Below are 23,284 nucleotides of genomic sequence, written 5' to 3' on the forward strand. Positions count from 1 at the left end.
CCTTTATTAAAATATATGTTCACAGAAAGACAAATCACAACTCACCTCCATAATTGTACTTGTACTTCTCAACTCCATGATAACAAAAGCATTACAATAGCTAGGTTTAAAAAAAAAAAAGTATGTTTGTGTCAAAACAGTTTTTGAGTTTCCTGTTGCAACCTTCAGGTCTTTGTTCTTTTTTTGTCCTCATAGAGATTCACAAATGAAGACCACTTGGCTGTCCACAAGCACAAACATGAGATGACCCTCAAATTTGGTCCAGCAAGGACCGAAAGCGTCATTATAGCTGGTAAGAGTTTCTTTCACTTCTATTTTTTACAGAAGAAACCGCAATTAAGTTTCATATGGTTGTGGTACCATAACCAAAATATTAGGGCTGGGAATCATTGGGTGTCCCACGATCCGATTCAATGTCGATTCTTGGGGCCGGGATTCGATTATCAAGGGTGATGGGTCAAATGCAGAGAATAATTTCGCCACATGTAGTATGTGTGTGACAATCATTGGTACTTTAACTTTTTTAACTTTAAAGATTACGTTTTTTAATCATCCATTCCGGCTTGCGGCTGCAGTGGTAAAAACGACGGTTCAGGGTTACACTATTGTTTTATTTTTCAATAAGTCTCTCAGTTGCTTTCCAGCAATTGTATGTTTCTCTTTCGTTCTCGCTCGCGCTCTGGCTCCAGCCCCAACCCCATCTCTCCTCCTGGCTGCTGCTTATAACAGAGCGACAGGTGATTAGATAACAAGGCTCAGGTGAGCCATCTACGAGACCTGTCCTGGCACACCCCAGTTCGCTGCAGGCCCGTGGGCCACACCCCCTCCACAGTTAGCTTCAGAATAACAATGGTATTACAAAGAATAAGAGACTTATTATACTCTAGAAATGTTAGTCTTACTTAAAAATGCACGCGTGTGGTTGTGTTCAGTGTTAAAAAAAATATTATATGGCTCTTACGGAAATACATTTTAAAATATTTGGCTTTTTGGATCTCTCAGCCAAAAAGGTTCCCGACCCCTGATATAGAGATATATAGATATAAATAGTCTGACTTCACTTGACTTCCGTTCTCATTGAAATGTTTTCACCCACTCATCTATCTTTTCCATGGCAGACCAAACGCCCACACCTACACGCTTTTTGAAGAACTGCGAGGAAGTAGGGCTGTTTAATGAACTCACAAGCCCTTTTGACCACGACTTCAAAAAAGTGGCTGAAGATGGCGTTAAAAAGGTCGGGCTTTGAGACTATTCTCTACACTATGTTGGCGTTCCTGATGTCCATTCATATTTTCTGCAGCTGCCACTGGATTTGTCACCTCTCGCCACTCCGATCATACGCAACAAAACGGAAGAGCCCACAGCACAGGAGGCCAATCGAGGTAGCCCGCTGCCTCACCCAGAATCAACCACTAATGATGACAAGGTGAACCAATGCTCTAACAAGTCATAGAGTCCATTTATTTGGGATCTGCCTCTTTAAATCCACTATTACTAACATCTATATCATGACTTCAGTCCAAAGATTCTGTTGTTATGAGAAGTTGTTGATGGCTGTTTAATTATTAATATTTGTTTTCTCCTCTCTCCATCTCTTTAACTTTGAGACAAAAGCGCATATTGTCTGCAGCTAAGATGTTGTGTGATGTTTCCAGGACTTATCTTTGCAGCCAGCCTCGCTGCCAACATCCACTATAGTCCATCCTGCCTCCCTCCAAGTTCCCAATGTACTCCTAGCAACCTCAGAGGCTAATGTTATACAGCGAGCGCTCCCATCGCCAACATCTAGCTCTGTTATTACCCAAGTCCCATCCACTAATAGGCCTATAGTGTAAGTAACACAGAACAAAAATCAGAGTTAATTCCTCCAATCATCACTTCATTTTTAAATTATATATTTTTTTTCATTTTGTGCAGTTTTGTCTGAGTTGGAGCATGTGCTTGTTTTGTTTTTAATTTAAGTACAGTTTGCAAAATCTTAATTTTGGCTGCAGTTGTTTTTTTCTTTCAAGGTGACCGTGCCTTTTTTGTTTTTTTTAGGTAATGAAATCATTTAGAAATCTCACATTGCAGCAACTATTTCTTATATCTCATCAATGGACAGTACCATGAACATAAATATTGGATATAACTTACAGTAGTTGGTGTACAGCTTAGGAAATAAGTATAAATGTGCAGTGTTACCTTGGTTTTCAACGAGAATCATTGCCAAAAATGTATCTCAGATATCCTTCGACCAAACATTGCGCCGAACAAACTAGTCCAATAGCGCGCGCATTTCCCCATGGAATTTAGTATAAAAACAAGAATGAACAAGTGACTCACTCTTCAGTTTCTGTGAAGAATGCAATGTGGGGTTTTTTCAAGTTGAGACACGATAGACAGATTCTAGCCTGGTATTCCTTTAATAATCTTTATTGTGATAGTTTGATTGGCAACACTAAAATTGGCTCGAGTGTGTGAATGTTGTCTGTCTATCTGTGTTGGCCCTGTGATGAGGTGGCGACTTGTCCAGGGTGTATCCCGCCTTCCGCCCAATTGTAGCTGAGATAGGTTCCAGCACCCCCCGCGACCCAGAAAGGTAGAAGCGGTAGAAAATGGATGGATGATTGGCAACGCTAAAATTGGCTCTAGTCTGTGAATGTGAGTGTGAAAGTTTTGTGTCCCTGCACCCTGTGATGAGTTGGTGACTTGTCCAGGGTGCACTCCGCCTTCCGCCCGACTGCAGCTTGGATAGGCTCCAGCAGAGGGACAAGCGGTAGAGGATGGATGGATGTGTGTGGGTGTGGTTTCTATGTCTGTCTCACGGATGTGGTGTTCATGCACACTGGGTTTTTTCAGTGTTAGGCAAATTTCAGACACCTATTTAGTATGGCAACAAAATAAGCCACAATCGGGCCAAAGAAAATTGCTTTATTTATTTACGCCTGTATTTTTTGCAATTGCTGTACGGCGACCTTCAGTGCCTTAATAGTTGCCCTAAAAAATTGTCATTAAGTGTAAGCACTTTGATGTAGAAGGTGAGAAACACCATGAAATTCAAGTATGAAGTCATACCGCAGTATAAAGGTTGTGTCTGTTAAAATAGTGTTGTAATGTAAAGGTTCCTAGCTAATATACAGGAGGTTGCAGGGGGAACAGTTTAAGGGGAACACATTACAGAAAGTGAGCAAGTAAACAACTCTGACTTTCCACTCCATCCATCCATTTTCTACCGCTTGTCCCTGTTTGGGGTTGCGGGGGGTGCTGGAGCCTATGTCAGCTGCATTCTGGGAGAAGGCGGCGTACACCCTGGACAAGTCGCCACCTCATATACCATGAATTGATTAACGTGGACCCCGAATTAAACATGTTGAAAAACTTATTGGGGTGTTACCATTTAGTGGTCAATTGTACAGAATATGTACTGTACTGTGCAATCTACTAATAATATGTACTGTACTGTGCCATCTACTAATAATATGTACTGTACTGTGCAATCTACTAATAATATGTACTGTACTGTGCAATCTACTAATAATATGTACTGTACTGTGCAATCTACTAATATGTACTGTACTGTGCAATCTACTACTAATATGTACTGTACTGTGCAATCTACTAATAATATGTACTGTACTGTGCAATCTACTAATAAAAGTATCAATCAATCAATCAATTGCAGGGCCAACACAGACAGACAACATAAGTTAATTGTGTCCCCTCCTTTGCTCTTCCCTCTCCCCTAACCGCTAAGTTCACAAATAGTCTTTAATCCATTTGGCCATTTTCTACCGCTTGTAAATATTCCTTTCAATCGTTACTTACCGATATATGTATTTCACATTGTTTTCTGCTTGTAAAAGTATAATTATCCTGTTTTTAGTTGGTATTTATATTTGCATCATTTTTTTATTGGACAAATGTGTGTTTGGTCTTGGTCTGACGTTTCAAAACACATTACTCACGAAAACCGAGGTGCCACTGTACTATTGTACACAAACTAAGTCAACATAGACAGTATTGGTATTGTCTAAGTAGATGACAACACCAGTGAGTACAACTCACAGTGAACATAACCTAATTCTTCCTAAAGTCATCTATGCTTCCCTAGAATTGTTTAAAAGACTACATTTGATTTGAGTTGCCTAACAGACGTCCATATCAAGACTGATGATTGTAAAACTGTATTGAATCATGTTGCTTGAGCTCAATGGGTGTTTCTTCTTCGTTCATCACTTGTTGCTTGAATAGGACTGAATGTTTGATCTTTGCCATCACTTTGTGTTTTTGTTGTTGGATTACTTATTAACATAGCATTATGCAGGTCTATTCTTGACAAAGATGTCTGTTTCCTGCTCTAGGCCAGTGTCTGGCGCCTTTCCTGTGCTCTTACAGCTGCCTAACGGGCAGACCATGCCAGTCGCCATTCCAGCATCCATTACCAGTTCCAGTGTACATATTCCAGTGAGTCGGTTACATTTCTGATCTTCATGTCAATTGTATTCCTGGTTACTAATTTACAAAATATCTATGTCTTTTACATTATGTTTTTCCTAGATGACAATTATTGGGATGTTATGAGTAGGTGGGGTCGCGATCCGATTTTGATTTGATCCGATGTCAGCAAAAAAAAAGTATCGGATGATATCGGCTTGCATCTAGAATCTCTGATATAAGCTCCGAGACGAGCAGTCCTGCAGCACTTTTAGTTGTGCAAAGCTGTACAGTCAGTTCTAATCTAAATATCCTTCAATAATCACAAAAGGTTTGCCCTCTTTGTTTTTTGTAAAGTCATTTAGAAAAGGTTTAAAATGGTAGGCTATAGGCTACCAGGAACTAGCGGATTTACAACAGCTAAGCACACAAGCTAGACATACCTAAAACGTGTCCTAATGATACAATATTGCAGTCCAAAACACCACATTTGTCAATATAAATAAGTATCAAATAATTATAGTCAGACATTCCTTACAAGGATCAAGTCTCCAAGACAAACGTGTAGTAAAAACTATCCAGTAACAAACGTATCTGTATCATTCAACTTCCGCATCATGAGCTTATTTTAATGAATTATTGTCACCACTCGGTGTTACCAAGAAAAAAAAACTATTACCTCTACACTTAAACTGAATTAAAGACAAAATAAGTCCATAGTAGTCAGTTAATAATAAGAAGGTTAGTATTTTTCATACCTACATTGTTCGAGTAATTTTACTTCATCAAAACTTTTTTAACTTTCCATACTACAAAATGATATAAGTGGATATACAGTGGGGCAAAAAAGTATTTAGTCATTCAGCGATTGTGCAAGTTCTCCCACTTCAAATGATGACAGAGGTCCGTCATTTTCATCATAGGTACACTTCAACTGTGACAGACAGAATGTGAACAAAATCCAGGAATTCACATTGTAGGAATTTTAAAGAATTTATTTGTAAATGATGGTGGAAAATAAGTATTTGGTCAAGCATTCAAAGCTCTCACTGATGGAAGGAGGTTTTGGCTCCAAATCTCAGGATACATGGCCCCATTCATTCTTTCCTTAACACGGATCAATCGTCCTGTCCCCTTAGCAGAAAAACAGCCCCAAAGCATGATGTTTCCACCCCCATGCTTCACAGTAGGTATGGTGTTCTTGGGATGCAACTCAGTATTCTTCTTCCTCCAAACACGAGGAGTTGAGTTTATACCAAAAAGTTCTATTTTGGTTTCATCTGACCACATGACATTCTCCCAATCCTCTGCTGTATCATCCATGTATCCATTTTGGTATCAACTCAATTCCTCGTGTTTGGAGGAAGAAGAATACTTTGAAGCTGAACCTCCGCCAGACGATAGACCCAGTGCCATTTTTCTTGGGAATTAATTCTTCCTTCATTTGTTACCAGATTCGCACCTTCTTTCGCACCTTTGCAACTATCCGCTAGCATCACGGCTAACGTTAGCCACGCTGCTACCTCTCTGCTGTATGTGACTTATGAGGTGACCGTATGTGAGGTGTGTAAGAACCTGCACTTACACTCTGAGAAGGAGACACAAGAAGGAGTGGGAAGAGCCCACAGTTTAAAACAACTTGGTGAGAACGTTTACTCCAATATTGCTATGTAGTCATTTTCTATATCGCACAGAGACAAACCCGTGATATATTGCATATATACCTGCCCAGCCCTACATCTGGGTACACTACACTGCCCCCTGGTGGAGGATCATGTTTTTCTAGTTGTCATAGCAGATGTAAACTAGACAAAGTGCTTAAGTGGCGCTGGTGCAGTTTTATCTAAGATTCGATGGGCCGTTCGTATTGATGCAAATTTTTGAATGTTAGCAAAATTTAAGTAGTACAATCACTTATGCTTTTGGTTGTAGGTAAATCAGAGTAACAGTGCTGTCGGTGTCCCGAGATAAATACCGTAATTTTCGGACTATAAGTCGCAGTTTTTTTCATAGTTTGGCCAGGGTTGCAACTTATACTCAGGAGCGACTTATGTGTGAAATTATTAACACATTACCGTAAAATATCAAATTCACGGTGGCAGAGGGGTTAGTGTGTCTGCCTCACAATACGAAGGTCCTGCAGTCCTGGGTTCAAATCCAGGCTCGGGATCTTTCTGTGTGGAGTTTGCATGTTCTCCCCGTGAATGTGTGGGTTCCCTCCGGGTACTCCGGCTTCCTCCCACTTCCAAAGACATGCACCTGGGGATAGGTTGATTGGCAACACTAAATTGGCCTTAATGTGTGAATGTGAGTGTGAATGTTGTCTGTCTATCTGTGTTGGCTCTGCGATGAGGTAGCGACTTGTCCAGGGTGTACCCCGCCTTCCGCCCGATTGTAGCTGAGATAGGCGCCAGCGCCCCCCGCGACCCCAAAAGGGAATAAGCGGTAGAAAATGGATGGATGGATATTATTTAACTCATTCACGTAAGAGACTAGACGTATAAGATTTCATGGGATTTATGGATTAGGAGTGACAGATTGTTTGGTAAAGGTATAGCATGTTCTATATGTTATAGTTATTTGAATGACTCTTACCATAATATGTTAGGTTAACATAGCAGTTGCTTATTTATGCCTCATATAACGTACACTTATTCAGCCTGTTGTTCAATCAATCAATCAATCAATGTTTATTTATATAGCCCCAAATCACAAATGTCTCAAAGGACTGCACAAACCATTACGACTACGACATCCTCGGAAGAACCCACAAAAGGGCAAGGACAACTCACACCCAGTGAGCAGGGAGAATTCACATCCAGTGGGACGCCAGTGACAATGCTGACTATGAGAAACCTTGGAGAGGACCTCAGATGTGGGCAACCCCCCCTCTAGGGGACCGAAAGCAATGGATGTCGAGCGGCTCTAACATGATACTGTGAAAGTTCAATCCATAGTGGCTCCAACACAGCCGCGAGAGTTCAGTTCAAAGCGGATCCAAGACAGCAGCGAGAGTCCCGTCCACAGGAAACCATCCCAAGCGGAGGCGGATCAGCAGCGTAGAGATGTCCCCAACCGATACACAGGCGAGTGGTCCATCCTGGGTCTCGACTCTGGACAGCCAGTACTTCATCCATGGTCATCGGACCGGACCCCCTCCACAAGGGAGGGGGGGACATAGGAGACAAAAGAAAAGAAAAGAAGCGGCAGATCAACTGGTCTAAAAAGGAGGTCTATTTAAAGGCTAGAGTATACAGATGAGTTTTAAGGTGAGACTTAAATGCTTCTACTGAGGTAGCATCTCGAACTGTTACCGGGAGGGCATTCCAGAGTACTGGAGCCCGAACGGAAAAAAACACTCTATAGCCTGCAGACTTTTTTTGGGGCTTTAGGAATCACTAATAAGCCGGAGTCTACTGAACACAGATTTCTTGCCGGAACATACGGTACAATACAATCGGCAAGATTGTTCACTATTCTTTATTTATTTCGAATTGCCTTTCAAATGTCTATTCTTAGTGTTGGGTTTTATCAAATAAATTTCCCCAAAGCTGTGACTTATACTCCAGTGCGACTTATATACAGTATGTTTTTTTCCTTCTCTTTTATACATTTTCGGCAGGTGCGACTTATACTCCGGAACGATTTATACTCCGAAGAGTACGGTACATGATACTTGTGTGATTTGACTGAGTCTGTAAGGGAGATTAGGTGCTGGTCAAGGTCCACATTTGATGGCTAATAGAACGCGAGTCCTCCTCAAGTGATGTTCAGACAACACTTAGTGATTGATTAATGCCACATTTTGTCCTTGGCTGTCTTCTATTCTCTTGGACAGCAGGAACTGTTTACGACTTTGACGCCGCAAATTTGGCAGTCAATTTGGATCTGGGGAGCGAGCGAGGGATGTAATGGACTTTGCATGGCTGTGACGACTACACGGGAATTGGCTGAAGCACAACAAGGAACCCGTCCAGCACACTTTGTCATTTGTCCTTGTTCAAGTCAAATCAACGTTCTTGATTTCTGGCATAGCACTCGGATTACCGCTAATGTGTTCTGCAATCCCATTATGAGTCCAGCTCGTGCTAGAGTTACAAATCTTTTGAGACAAAATAGATATTTTTAAGCTGCTACCATTGTGGGAGCTTGTGTCCACTGAGCCATGACCAGATCAGATATTAGACGACGGGCCTTTTGTTCCAACCCCACCCCCACTCGCAGGCCCCACCCGACTCCCTCCGTCCAGTTCTGGCCTTCTGACTTGTGTCTCTCATCCCCTCTGCAGCTCCCCCTGCCCATATGCTCTCACGCAGCCAGGCAGAGGTTCATTAGCGCACACACTGCATCTCCATGTGGCGCCGCCTCCACTAAATAACGGGCCATCCGACATAATGAGGCTGAGATATGAGGGGACTCTGCCGCTTATGTTTGTGTGTTTGTGGGGGAGCGGGAGGCTGCGTTCTACTGGGGAAGACTAATTCTGTGTCTCTGCTGTCAGATTGTCAGACCTGTCTCCGTTGTGCCTAATGTCCCCGGCATCCCTGGACCCCCTTCGCCACAGCCCGCTCAATCACAGGCAAAACTGGTATTTGTGAACATTTCTTACTTTTTAATGACATATTTACAAAATGTATGTTACTTATGAACTATAGTGTGCCCTGGCAGTGAGATCACAGTCAATCAATGTTTATTTATGTAGCCCTAAATCACAAATGTCTCAAAGGGCTGCACAAGCCACAACGACATCCGCGGTACAGAGCCTACATAAGGGCAAGGAAAAACTCACCCCAGTGGGACGTCGATGTGAATGACTATGAGAAACCTTGGAGAGGACCACATATGGTGGCAACCCCCCCCTCTAGGAGAGACCGAGAGCAAACGACGTCAAGTGGGTCTAACATAATATTGTGAAAGTCCAGTTCATAGTGGATCTAACATAACAGTGAGAGTCCACTCAAAGCTGCGGAATAATAATAAAGAAAGAATAAAACGCTAGAAATTCGATAGGGTCCTCCGTCCCAAAAGAGACATTCGGTCCCTAATAATCGAATCAAGGTAGGATCCAGCAGAGTAGTTCCTCTAATGATAACAACATCAACTTCAATCAATCAATCAATCAATCGATGTACTAAATAGCACTAAATCACAAGTGTCTCAAAGGGCTGCACAAGCCACAACGACATCCTCTGCTCAGATCCCACATCAGGGCAAAGAAAAACTCAACCCAATGGCATGACAATGACAAACCTTGGAGGGGACCGCAGATGTGGAGACATTATATACAGTATTAAATTGGAATAGAGTTGTACCTTAGTATTTGTGTGAGAGTCCAGTCCATAGTGGATCTAACATAATATTGTGAAAGTCCAGTTCATAGTGGATCTAACATAATAGTGAGAGTCCAGTCCATAGTGGGTCTAACATAATATTGTGAATGTCCAGTCCATAGTGGATCTAACATAATATTATGAGAGTCATGTCCATGGTGGATTTAACATAATAAGCTGTTTAATTGCATACATGGCGGAAGGATCTGTGTGGTTATAAGGTTTTGGACACAATGTATTATGGGTAATGGCAGTCAGGTATGGTGGAATTTAGCCACACAGGTTTTTGAACTTACTCTTACTTTATCTAACTCTTTCTTACTGTAGCAAACTCACTTTATTTCCCCATTCATTTGTTCCCACATCGTTATTGTTTTACGTTTTTGAAGGACTAAGTTGACAAGTAAACGATACAAAACGAAGAGAAGCGTCGGGAGTTGTGTTTGTTGTCGCCGCAGCAAGCGGGAGCAGAAGAAAGTAGAGGAGCGTCAAGCTAGGGCTTCAGTAGGAATCTACAGTATTATTATGTACTGTTATTAAAATGGTACTATTTGTGTCAGGTCCAAACACTGATGACATCTATTAAACAAGACAAAAGGCAAAGAATCAAACAGAGGCAGAATTAAATTTGGTCTCAGATCTGAGGAGAGACATGGCCACTGTACTCTCAGTACAGTCCTGCACCACGCTCTGCCAAAAGATTGTACTCCTTCTTTATTTTACTTCCTCCCACCCCCTTCCCACAGCTGCTTCCTGAGGGAAGTGGGTCGTAAACAGCGTTTCCCTCAGTTACCGAACAGTTCGAAGAGAGTTTGTCAAATAGTTCAAAAAGAGTTCCATAAATAGTTCAAAGAGTGTCCCATAAAATAGTTCAAAGAGCGTTCCATAAAATAGTTCATCAATCATCAATCAATGTTTATTTATATAGCCCTAAATCACAAATGTCTCAAAGGACTGTACAAACCATTACGACTACGACATCCTCGGAAGAACCCACAAAAGGGCAAGGAAAACTCACACCCAGTGGGCAGGGAGAATTCACATCCAGTGGGACGCCAGTGACAATGCTGACTATGAGAAACCTTGGAGAGGACCTCAGAAGTGGGCAACCCCCCCCTCTAGGGGACCGAAAGCAATGGATGTGGAGCGGGTCTAACATGATACTGTGAAAGTTCAATCCATAGTGGCTCCAACACAGCCGCCAGAGTTCAGTTCAAAGCGGATCCAAGACAGCAGCGAGAGTCCCGTCCACAGGAAACCATCTCAAGCGGAGTCGGATCAGCAGCGTAGAGATGTCCCCAACCGATACACAGGCGAGCGGTCCATCCTGGGTCCCGACGAGCGGTCCATCCTGGGTCTCGACTCTGGACAGCCAGTACTTCATCCATGGTCATCAGACCGGACCCCCTCCACAAGGGAGGGGGGGACATAGGAGAAAAAAGAAAAGAAGCGGCAGATCAACTGGTCTAAAAAGGAGGTCTATTTAAAGGCTAGAGTATACAGATGAGTTTTAAGGTGAGACTTAAAAGCTTCTACTGAGGTAGCATCTCGAACTGTTACCGGGAGGGCATTCCAGAGTACTGGAGCCCGAACGGAAAACGCTCTATAGCCTGCAGACTTTTTTTGGGCTCTAGGAATCACTAATAAGCCGGAGTCTTTTGAACGCAGATTTCTCGCCGGGACATATGGTACAATACAATTGGCAAGATAGGATGGAGCTAGACCGTGTAGTATTTTATACCTAAGTAGTAAAACCTTAAAGTCACATCTTAGGTGCACACGAAGCCAGTGCAGGTGAGCCAGTATAGGTATATATGTATGTATATATGTATGTACAGTATAGGTATATATGTATATAAAGGTATATACAGTATAGGTATATATGTATGTATATAAAGGTATATACAGTATAGGTATATATGTATGTATATAAAGGTATATACAGTATAGGTATGTATGTATATATGTATATAAAGGTATATACAGTATAGGTATATATGTATGCATATATGTATATAAAGGTTTATACAGTATAGGTATATATGTATGTATATATGTATATAAAGGTGTATACAGTATAGGTATATATGTATGTATATATGTATATAAAGGTATATACAGTATAGGTATATATGTATGTATATATGTATATAAATGTATATACAGTATCGGCGTAATGTGATCAAACTTTCTTGTTCTTGTCAAAAGTCTAGCAGCCGCATTTTGTACCAACTGTAATCTTTTAATGCTAGACATGGGGAGACCCGAAAATAATACGTTACAGTAATCGAGACGAGACGTAACAAATGCATGGATAATGATCTCGGCGTCTTTAGTGGACAAAATGGAGCGACTTTTAGCGATATTACGGAGATGAAAGAAGGCCGTTTTAGTAACGCTTTTAATGTGTGCCTCAAAGGAGAGAGTTGGGTCGAAGATAATAACCAGATTTTTTACCGAGTCACCTTGTTTTATTATTTGGTTGTCAAATGTTAAAGTTGTATTATTAAATAGAGGTCGGTGTCTAGCAGGACCGATAATCAGCATTTCCGTTTTTTGGGCGTTAAGTTGCAAAAAATTAGCGGACATCCATTGTTTAATTTCATTAAGACACGCCTCCAACTGACTACAATCCGGCGTGTTGGTCAGCTTTAGGGGCATGTAGAGTTGGGTGTCATGATCATAACAGTGAAAGCTAATACCGTATTTGCGTATGATGTCACCTAGCGGCAGCATGTAGATGCTGAAGAGTGCAGGGCCAAGGACCGAACCCTGGGGAACTCCACACGTTACCGTAACATAGTCCGAGGTCACATTGTTATGGGAGACGCACTGCATCCTATCAGTAAGATAAGAGTTAAACCAAGACAGGGCTAAGTCTGACATACCAATTCGTGTTTTGATACGTTCTAATAAAATATTATGATCGACGGTATCGAATGCAGCGCTAAGATCGAGGAGCAGCAACATAGATGACGCATCAGAGTCCATCGTTAGCAATAGATCATTAGTTCAAAGAGGGTTCGTAAAATACTTCAAAAAGAGTTCCTCTGGAAGTTGGGCAGATCCTGCCATCTGTCTGCTTTGTAGTCCCAGTGGAGTTTTGCGAGCGCTCTTCTTGTTAGATTTCAGCCTTTCGGCTTCTTGTCAGGAACACAATGTAATACAAAGTTGTTTGTGATCATTTAGAAACAATTATTCTAACAATTTGCATAGTAGTTTTTAGTAGTTTTAAATGACACATCAAAATCTCTAAGGGATGTTTGTGATGTTATACATTGTTTGTCATGAAATTAATCAATGCATGAAACGATGGTTATTACTCCCACAGTCAAAATCTATAATGTTCGCATCTCAAGCTGTAAATGGCCTTTACGCAAAGTCAAATATGAGTAGGTGAATATGTTGAGGGCGAACGTGATGGAGCACGTCTCAGAGGCTCTGTAAATGTTCTCAGCATGCAGTGCCGCTGGAAATTAACAGATAAACTGTGGACAGGAGGCGTTTGCCTCGACAGAGAGAGAGAGAGAGAGAGAGAGAGAGAGGGATCCTGACTTGTGAGGAGAGGAAGGAGGAGGGCTGGGACTGGGGGTGGTGTTAGACATCATGGGGTGTGGAGATGACAAACACGGAGATGGTGTACTTTTCCTCACAGGGGAGGGGGCTACTAGCAAAAGCCGGTTGGGGGCATCCTGGCACACGCTCAGTGAGGCACATTAACTGGGCCTCACACTGCATGGAACCTTTTTGTTCAGCAGAATCCTGCATGACCTGCATTCACCACCTCCCTCTCCCGCCTCTCAATCTCCTGGTGCCTCCCACTGCACTCAGCTCATCAGCAAACACCTAATGAGCCCACGTCAAGAAAACACACCCCTACCCAACCTGCCTGCACCAGATTCCCGGTGGGGGGGGGGCTTGCTCGGAGACAGTACTTTACAAGGACTGATGATGCTGCAAAGACCACAATAATGATAATTAACGTGCTGAATTTAGAAGATTATACTGTTAATTAGTTGCAAAATAAAGATAAGTAATATAGTAGCAGATGGTTGAAAAACACCCGTGAGAGGCGGGGTTAGTACACTGATGAGGTTCCCATGGCAGAGATGAAATATGAATCTGACTGGCTTCCCCCTCTTTATCTGGTCTATTCCAGGAGAGTAACATCTTGTTCCTGCCAGAAGAGCTTCTGGAAGGGTATTACACGATAATTTGGTAGATAGATTGGTCTGGCAAAGGAACATTGCAAAGAATATGGTCCTCCTCTGTTTTCTCATGTAAATGTGTTGCCTATCACTTTGTTAGTGTTTTCCAAGGGCTCGTTCACTTTCACCTTCTTGGCTGGTTGTGTTGATACCTGTGTTTGTGGATGTGTTGAGCTATGGTCGCTATGGAGGAGCTGTGCGTGCCGTCGAGGGGGGAGTGTCTTCAGAATGTAGATTTATGAATGGATCAGTTGATAACATCCGAATGAAGAAAAAAATATCCCGTCATTAGGTGGTAATATCTGGAGTTAGACCAGCTTCATCAGAGAGGGCCTGCTAGATCCCCATCTATGTTCTAGTTCAGGGGTCTTTGGTCACTCTGATGTGGCTCAGCCGCATACTTGCCGACCCCTCCGATTTTTCCGGGAGGTTTCCGGATTTCAGTGCCTCTCCCAGATATCTCCCGGGGCAAAGATTCTCCAATTTCCATGCGGACAACAATATTGAGGGTGTGCCGCGATGGCAATGCCTTTGACGTTCTTTAGAACATGTCAACAATATTGAGGGTGTGCCGCGATGGCCATGCCTTTGACGTCCTCTAGAACATGTCAACAATATTGAGGGTGTGCCGCGATGGCCATGCCTTTGACGTTCTCTAGAACATGTCAACAATATTGAGGGTGTGCCGCGATGGCAATGCCTTTGACGTTCTCTAGAACATGTCAACAATATTGAGGGTGTGCCGCGATGGCAATGCCTTTGACGTTCTCTAGAACATGTCAACAATATTGAGGGTGTGCCGCGATGGCCATGCCTTTGGCGTCCTCTAAAACATGTCAACAATATTGAGGGTGTGCCGCGATGGCCATGCCTTTGGCGTCCTCTAGAACATGTCAACAATATTGAGGGTGTGCCGCGATGGCAATGCCTTTGAAGTTCTCTAGAACATGTCAACAATATTGAGGGTGTGCCGCGATGGCAATGCCTTTGACGTTCTCTAGAACATGTCAACAATATTGAGGGTGTGCCGCGATGGCAATGCCTTTGACGTTCTCTAGAACATGTCAACAATATTGAGGGTGTGCCGCGATGGCAATGCCTTTGGCGTCCTCTAGAACATGTCAACAATATTGAGGGTGTGCCGCGATGGCCATGCCTTTGGCGTCCTCTAGAACATGTCAACAATATTGAGGGTGTGCCGCGATGGCCATGCCTTTGACGTTCTCTAGAACATGTCAACAATATTGAGGGTGTGCCGCGATGGCCATGCCTTTGGCGTCCTCTAGAACATGTCAACAATATTGAGGGTGTGCCGCGATGGCAATGCCTTTGGCGTCCTCTAGAACATGTCAACAATATTGAGGGTGTGCCGCGATGGCCATGCCTTTGGCGTCCTCTAGAACATGTCAACAATATTGAGGGCGTGCCGCGATGGCAATGCCTTTGGCGTCCTCTAGAACATGTCAACAATATTGAGGGCGTGCCGCTAACGTCCTCTAGAACATGTCAACAATATTGAGGGTGTGCCGCGATGGCCATGCCTTTGGCGTCCTCTAGAACATGTCAACAATATTGAGGGCGTGCCGCTAACGTCCTCTAGAACAGTGGTTCTCAAATGGGGGTACTTATACCCCTCAGTGTACTTGAAGGTATGTAGAGGGGTACATGATATATTTGTTTAAATATTCTAAAAATAGCAACAATTCAAAAATCCTTTATAAATATATTTATTGAATAATACTTCAACAAAATATGAATGTAAGTTCATAAACTGTGAAAAGAAATGCAACAATGCAATATTCAGTGTTGACAGCTAGATTTTTTGTGGACACTATAAATATTGATGTTCTTTTATTGTGATGAAATGTTTAGAATGAAGTTGATGAATCCAGATGGATCTCTATCACAATCCCCAAAGAGGGCACTTTAAGTTGATGATTACTTCTATGTGGAGAAATCTTTATATATAATTAAATCACTTGTTTATTTTTCAACAAGATTTTACTTATTTGTATATCTTTTTTTCCAAATAGTTCAAGAAAGACCACTACAAATGAGCAATATTTTGCACTGTTGTACAATTTAATAAATCAGAAAGTGATGACATAGTGCTGTATTTGACTTTTTTATCTCTTTTTTTCAACCAAAAATGCTTTGCTCTGATTAGGGGGTACTTGAATTAAAAAAATGTTCACAGGGGGTACATCACTGAAAAAAGGTTGAGAACCACTGCTCTAGAACTTGTCAACAATATTGAGGGCGTGCCGTGATGGCAATGCCTCTAACGTCTTCTAGAACATGCCATCTGTGTGCCGGCTGGTCACATGTAGCATGCGGTTGCTGTTAACACATGTAAGGGACTGCAAGGCATACTTGTTCAACAGCCATGCAGGTTACACTGTGGGTTGTGGTATAAACAACTTTAACACTCTTACTAATATGCGACACAATAATATGACAAACACATTTCGGGAGAACATCCGCACTGTAACACAAAATAAACACAACACACCAAATGGTTAAAAGATGCTTTTGCTAAAAGAAACATGTCAACTTACGGGCAGGATACGTTCCACGACCAAGATTGTAACTCGATATGTCAAAGCAGCCCCGCCCATTGAAATCAATTTAACTGGGGCTTGACTAGGGATGGGTAGCACATTCGGTACTTTTATAGGCACTGACCCAATTTCATGGGTACTACTGTGTATCCAATCACATGAAATCTCTCACACTATTATGTTAGATCCACTATGTACTGAACTCGCCAATAATATGCTAGATCCACTATGAAATGGACTGTCACACTATTATGTTGGATCCACTATGGACTGGACTCTCACACTATTATGTTAGATTCACTATGGACTGGACTCTCACACTATTATGTTAGATCCACTATGGACTGGACTCTCACACTATTATGTTAGATCCACTATGGACTGGACTCTCACTATTATGTTAGATCCACTATGGACTGGACTCTCACACTATTATGTTGGATCCACTATGGACTGGACTCTCACACTATTATGTTAGATTCACTATGGACTGGACTCTCACACTATTATGTTAGATCCACTATGGACTGGACTCTCACACTATTATGTTAGATCCACTATGGACTGGACTCTCACACTATTATGTTAGATCCACTATGGACTGGACTCTCACACTATTATGTTAGATCCACTATGGACTGGTCTCTCACACTATTATGTTAGATCCACTATGGACTGGACTCTCACTATTATGTTAGATCCACTATGGAATGGACTCTCACACTATTATGTTGGATCCACTATGGAATGGACTCTCACACTATTATGTTAGATCCACTATGGACTGGACTCTCACACTATTATGTTAGATCCACTATGGACTGGTCTCTCACACTATTTTGTTAGATCCACTATGGACTGGACTCTCACAATATTATGCTGGATCCACTGAGGACTGGACTTTCATTATTATGTTAGATCCACTATGGACTGGACTCTCACACTATTATGTTAGATCCACTATGGACTGGACTCTCACACTATTATGTTAGATCCACTATGGACTGGACTCTCACACTATTATGTTAGATCCACTATGGACTGGACTCTCACACTATTATGTTAGATCCACTATGGACTGGACTCTCACACTATTATGTTAGATCCACTATGGACTGGACTCTCACACTATTATGTTAGATCCACTATGGACTGGACTGTCACACTATTATGTTAGATCCACTATGGACTGGACTCTCACACTAATATGTTAGATCCACTATGGACTGGACTCTCACACTAATATGTTAGATCCAGTATGGACTGGACTCTCACTATTATGTTAGATCCACTATGGACTGGACTCTCACACTTATGTTAGATCCACTATGGACTGGACTCTCACTATTATGTTAGATCCACTATGGACTGGACTCTCACACTATTATGTTAGATCCACTATGGACTGGACTCTCACACTATTTTGTTAGATCCACTATGGACTGGACTCTCACAATATTATGCTGGATCCACTGAGGACTGGACTTTCATTATTATGTTAGATCCACTATGGACTGGACTCTCACACTATTATGTTAGATCCACTATGGACTGGACTCTCACACTATTATGTTAGATCCACCATGGACTGGACTCTCACACTATTATGTTAGATCCACTATGGACTGGACTGTCACACTATTATGTTAGATCCACTATGGACTGGACTCTCACACTAATATGTTAGATCCACTATGGACTGGACTCTCACACTAATATGTTAGATCCAGTATGGACTGGACTCTCACTATTATGTTAGATCCACTATGGACTGGACTCTCACACTTATGTTAGATCCACTATGGACTGGACTCTCACTATTATGTTAGATCCACTATGGACTGGACTCTCACACTATTATGTTAGATCCACTATGGACTGGACTCTCACACTATTTTGTTAGATCCACTATGGACTGGACTCTCACAATATTATGCTGGATCCACTGAGGACTGGACTTTCATTATTATGTTAGATCCACTATGGACTGGACTCTCACACTATTATGTTAGATCCACTATGGACTGGACTCTCACACTATTATGTTAGATCCACCATGGACTGGACTCTCACACTATTATGTTAGATCCACTATGGACTGGACTGTCACACTATTATGTTAGATCCACTATGGACTGGACTCTCACACTAATATGTTAGATCCACTATGGACTGGACTCTCACACTAATATGTTAGATCCAGTATGGACTGGACTCTCACTATTATGTTAGATCCACTATGGACTGGACTCTCACACTTATGTTAGATCCACTATGGACTGGACTCTCACTATTATGTTAGATCCACTATGGACTGGACTCTCACACTATTATGTTAGATCCACTATGGACTGGACTCTCACACTATTATGTTAGATCCACTATGGACTGGACTCTCACACTATTATGCTGGATCCACTCGTCGTTTATTGTCATCCAATTGGGTTGAGTTTTTCCTTGCCCTGATGTGGGATCTGAGCCGAGGATGTCATTGTGGCTTGTGCAGCCCTTTGAGACACTGGTGATTTAGGGCTATAAGTAAACATTGATTGATTGAACCAATGAAATAAGGCACTGTGCAGGGACCAGAGACCATCATGATGACTTGTGTCTTCTCAGAAAACAGAAGACTCACAGAGCCAGCAGCTTCCTCCACTAACCAACGGCGATGTTGAAAGTGAAGTTGAAAGCAGCGCCATAACGCACAGCGCTGCTTCTACGTCTCCTGCCCCGGTTCCATCCCCTACCCCCTCCACATCTCTCTCCCTGGCCCCTGCGCCCAACCTGCCTGCCCCTGAAGACCTCTCTCCGCATTCCCTCCAGCAGCCCGCCACCTCAACCACGGAGACACCTGTAAGTACTCACACGGTGCTGGAACTCCACTTTTCAGAGCCACATTTAGGGCCTGATCTACTAAAAATGTAGGCAGCAAATTTTCTTCCCCATTGGTACCTGTTTTGAAAATATTAAATCAAATCATGTAGGCATGGGGGAGATATTTATACAAGAATATTGTCTTTTTTCCTACATTTTCCACACAAGCAGTTTAGAATTTTCCCCATTGCTGACGTTTTTCCTATCCGTGACGTTAGTGGTTATCTCCATATATGGTTAGGTTTTGCCCAAAGAGCTTTGTCTGACATAGTCAAAACATTCCTTTTTCTCTGTCCTCTTGTTTTGGGGCAGACTGGCTCCTTTTTGCACATGTACCCTCCGCTGTTATAATTACTGATACAAAGTAGTGTGTAGTTCGAACTTACAAACCCCGTTTCCAGTTGGGAAATTGTGTTAGATGTAAATATAAACAGAATACAATGATTTGCAAATCATTTTCAAGCCATATTCAGTTGAATGCACTACAAAGACAAGATATTTGATGTTCAAACTCATAAACTTTTTTTTTTTTTGCAAATAATAATTAACTTAGAATTTCATGGCTGCAACAAGTGCCAAAGTAGTTGGGAAAGGGCATGTTCACCACTGTGTTACATCACCTATTCTTTTAACAACACTCAATAAACGTTTGGGAACTGAGGAAACTAATTGTTGAAGCTTTGAAAGTGGAATTCTTTCCCATTCTTGTTTTATGTAGAGCTTCAGTCCTTCAACAGTCCGGGGTCTCCGCTGTCCTATTTTACGCTTCATAATGCGCCACACATTTTCCATGGGAGACAGGTCTGGACTGCAGGCGGGCCAGGAAAGTACCAGCACTCTTTTTTTACAAAGCCACGCTGTTGTAACATGTGCTGAATGTGGCTTGGCATTGTCTTGCTGAAATAAGCAGGGGCGTCCATGAAAAAGACGGCACTTAGATGGCAGCATTTGTTGTTCCAAAACCTGTATGTACCTTTCAGCATTAATGGTGCCTTCACACATGTGTAAGTTACCCATGCCTTGGGCACTAATGCACCCCCATACCATCACACATGCTGGCTTTTCAACTTTTTGTCGATAACAGTCTGGATAGTTCGCTTTCCCTTTAGTCTGGATGACACAATGTCGAATATTTCCAAAAACAATTTGAAATGTGGACTCATCAGACCACAGAACACTTTTCCACTTTGCATCAGTCCATCTTAGATGATCTCGGGCCCAGAGAAGCCGGCGGCGTTTCTGGATGTTGTTGATAAATGGCTTTTGCTTTGCATAGTAGAGCTTTAACTTGCACTTACAGATGTAGCGACCAACTCTTTTTAGTGACAGTGGTTTTCTGAAGTGTTCCTGAGCCCATGTGGTGATATCCTTTTGGAGATTGATGTGGGTTTTTGATACAGTGCCGTCTGAGGGATGGAAGGTCACGGTCATTCAATGTTGGTTTCCGGCCATGTCGCTTACGTGGAGTGATTTCTCCAGATTCTCTGAACCTTTTAATGATAATAAAGAGCGTAGATGTTGAAATCCCTAAATTTCTTGCAATGTCACTTTGAGAAAGGTTGTTCTTAAACTGTTTGACTATTTGCTCACGCAGTTGTGGACAAAGGGGTGTACCTCGCCCCATCCTTTCTTGTGAAAGACTGAGAAGCTGTTTTTATAGCCAATCATGGCACCCACCTGTTCCCAATTAGCCTGCACACCTGTGGGATGTTCCAAATAAGTGTTTGATGAGCATTTCTCAACTTTATCAGTTTTTATTGCCACCTTTCCCAACTTCTTTGTCACGTGTTGCTGGCATCAAATTCTAAAGTTGATGATTATTTGCAAAAAAAATCAAAAAAAAAATCAATTTGAACATGAAATATGTTGTCTTTGTAGCATATTCAACTGAATATGGCTTGAAAAGGATTTGCAAATCATTGTATTCTGTTTATATTTACATCTAACACCATTTCCCATTTCATATGGAAACAGGATTTGTAGATCACGGGCAACCTGCCCACGTATAGTACACTCAATTTTTAATTTGCACATGTTGTTTAGCACGCGGTATTTGGGATCTTGGTAGATCAGGCCCTTAGTGTCATAAGTATTTTCTTGACTCAAAGCTTTTCGCATGTGATCCGCCAAACTTTTGTAGGTGCACCTAATAAAGTGGCAGAGTGTCATGTGTCAGCTGAAAAAAAGATTTGCTGATGAAATTGCAGGCTTCTCCAGCGCCGCCTGCACAAAACCCTCCGAGCACAGCGGGTCGGCGGCGCAGAACAACAAGCGATGACCCGGATGAGAAGCGGCGCAAGTTCCTGGAGCGAAACCGGGCTGCAGCCTCACGCTGCAGGCAGAAGAGGAAAGTGTGGGTCCAGTCCCTGGAGAAAAAGGCGGATGACCTCAACTCCATGAACGGACAACTACAGGTACTCATCTGATGTTCTATGGATGTAGTCCACTGTCAGTGTGTGAACACAGACATCCCCTTACTCTGCTGATGAAGTCATTAACGCCCATTAAGAAGAGATTCCGCTCCATGTGTGTGAGGCCTTTACATCGATACCTGGCTGTCAATAAAGATGTATCCTCCAGATGTCAGCCGCACACAAGCGTGTCCTCGCTTCTGTTGCGGCACTTTACCGAATGGCCCCAAAACTCTCCGAGGGAAAGGTGTCTGCTTGAACCTTCATTTTGCTGCAAGCAATTAAGAATGCCATGCTGACAAGTTCGAAACAGTTCACGTATCTGCCGTCTCTGTTGATATGTTGAGTCGGGGGGTGCGGCACATCAGTGTTCCAGACAATTAAATAAGATGGCGTGTTCTTATCATCTTTTATGCAGGGGCTGGAGGAGGGAGGGATATCGGAAGGGGGTACAAGTAGCTGGGTGGAAAAAGAAGTCAAGAGGGAAAAAATATATAAACCACGTAAGCAAGGAGAGTCATATTTAAGATGAGTGAACAGTGAAACAGAGCGTAGACCACAAATACAACAAAAAATTAAAGCTGCGAGCAGCGATGGACGGGACCCACTTTTGCTGGTGTTTCCTGCCTTTACCCACTCAACATATCTTTACCTGCACATTACCTACCTTCCCTGCATCCTGGGGTCACACTGGTGCTTCTTTCTGTCACCCATACATGCTGGTGCTTCCTGCCATCACCCAGATAACATATCTTTACCTGCACATTACCTACCTTGCCTGCATCCTGGGGTCACACTGGTGCTTCTTTCTGTCACCCATACACGCTGGTGCTTCCTGCCATCACCCAGACAACATATCTTTACCTGCACATTACCTACCTTCTCTGTATCCTGGTGTCAAACTGGTGCCTCCTTCTTTCACCCAGTCAACATATATTTACCTGCACAGTACCTACCTTCTCTGCATTGTGTGGTCACGCTGGTGCTTCCTGCTTTTAAGCGGCCATCTTGAGACAGCAGCAGCATCAGCGCAGCAGTTCTTTGAAGGCTCGTAAAATCAAAACTGGAACAGTTAGAAAAACTCTTTGCACAATTTTTACTCAGAAGGGTGCAATCTCTTTCCTGTGCGAGTTTGAAGCTGACACAACAAACGCGCTCAGAGGAGATAATGTTTGAAAAAAGGGGACGGGTTTTTACAAAAGTTTTGTTTTGAAGGGGTAATTGCCAACTTCCTGTTGATTTTTATCTGAAGTTCAGTGTACGACATCTAGGTCAAAGTCAAACCTACATAGAAGTTTTTGTTTCATGTCTCTATGACATTCCTAACGGAAGTTACAAGCAGTTTTGTCTGTGTTTTTTCCTAGGGGGCGCTAGAGTGGAATTTTGAGTTTTGGGTTTTGGTTTTTTGATTGGATGGCAATTTTCGCCAGTCCTGATGTGTGTGTTAAATTTGGTGAGTTTTGAAGCATGTTAAAGGGGGT

The 23,284-nt window shown here is 42.4% G+C and overlaps 1 protein-coding gene across 8 annotated transcripts in view; it reads left to right on the plus strand.

The window, feature by feature from the left end:
• The window catches only part of atf2 (activating transcription factor 2), a 90,823-nt gene that overhangs the window by 8,244 nt on the left and 59,295 nt on the right, over window positions 1–23,284 (plus strand). For 7 of the 8 annotated variants that reach the window (XR_009803022.1, XM_061880202.1, XM_061880198.1 and 4 more), the window contains exons 3-10: window positions 196–292; window positions 1,119–1,237; window positions 1,304–1,429; window positions 1,659–1,834; window positions 4,347–4,449; window positions 8,921–9,007; window positions 19,138–19,371; window positions 21,600–21,806. Coding sequence is in view for 6 of the 8 variants with exons in the window: in XM_061880202.1 (XP_061736186.1) it covers window positions 196–292; window positions 1,119–1,237; window positions 1,304–1,429; window positions 1,659–1,834; window positions 4,347–4,449; window positions 8,921–9,007; window positions 19,138–19,371; window positions 21,600–21,806 (1,149 nt within the window). In the remaining 2 variants the exon portion in view is untranslated. The remainder of the gene's footprint in view (window positions 1–195; window positions 293–1,118; window positions 1,238–1,303; window positions 1,430–1,658; window positions 1,835–4,346; window positions 4,450–8,920; window positions 9,008–19,137; window positions 19,372–21,599; window positions 21,807–23,284) is intronic. The other variant, XR_009803023.1, reaches the window with a different exon arrangement.

Source organism: Nerophis ophidion, linkage group LG19 (assembly GCF_033978795.1).
Source record: "Nerophis ophidion isolate RoL-2023_Sa linkage group LG19, RoL_Noph_v1.0, whole genome shotgun sequence".
NCBI classification, from domain to species: Eukaryota; Metazoa; Chordata; class Actinopteri; order Syngnathiformes; family Syngnathidae; genus Nerophis; species Nerophis ophidion.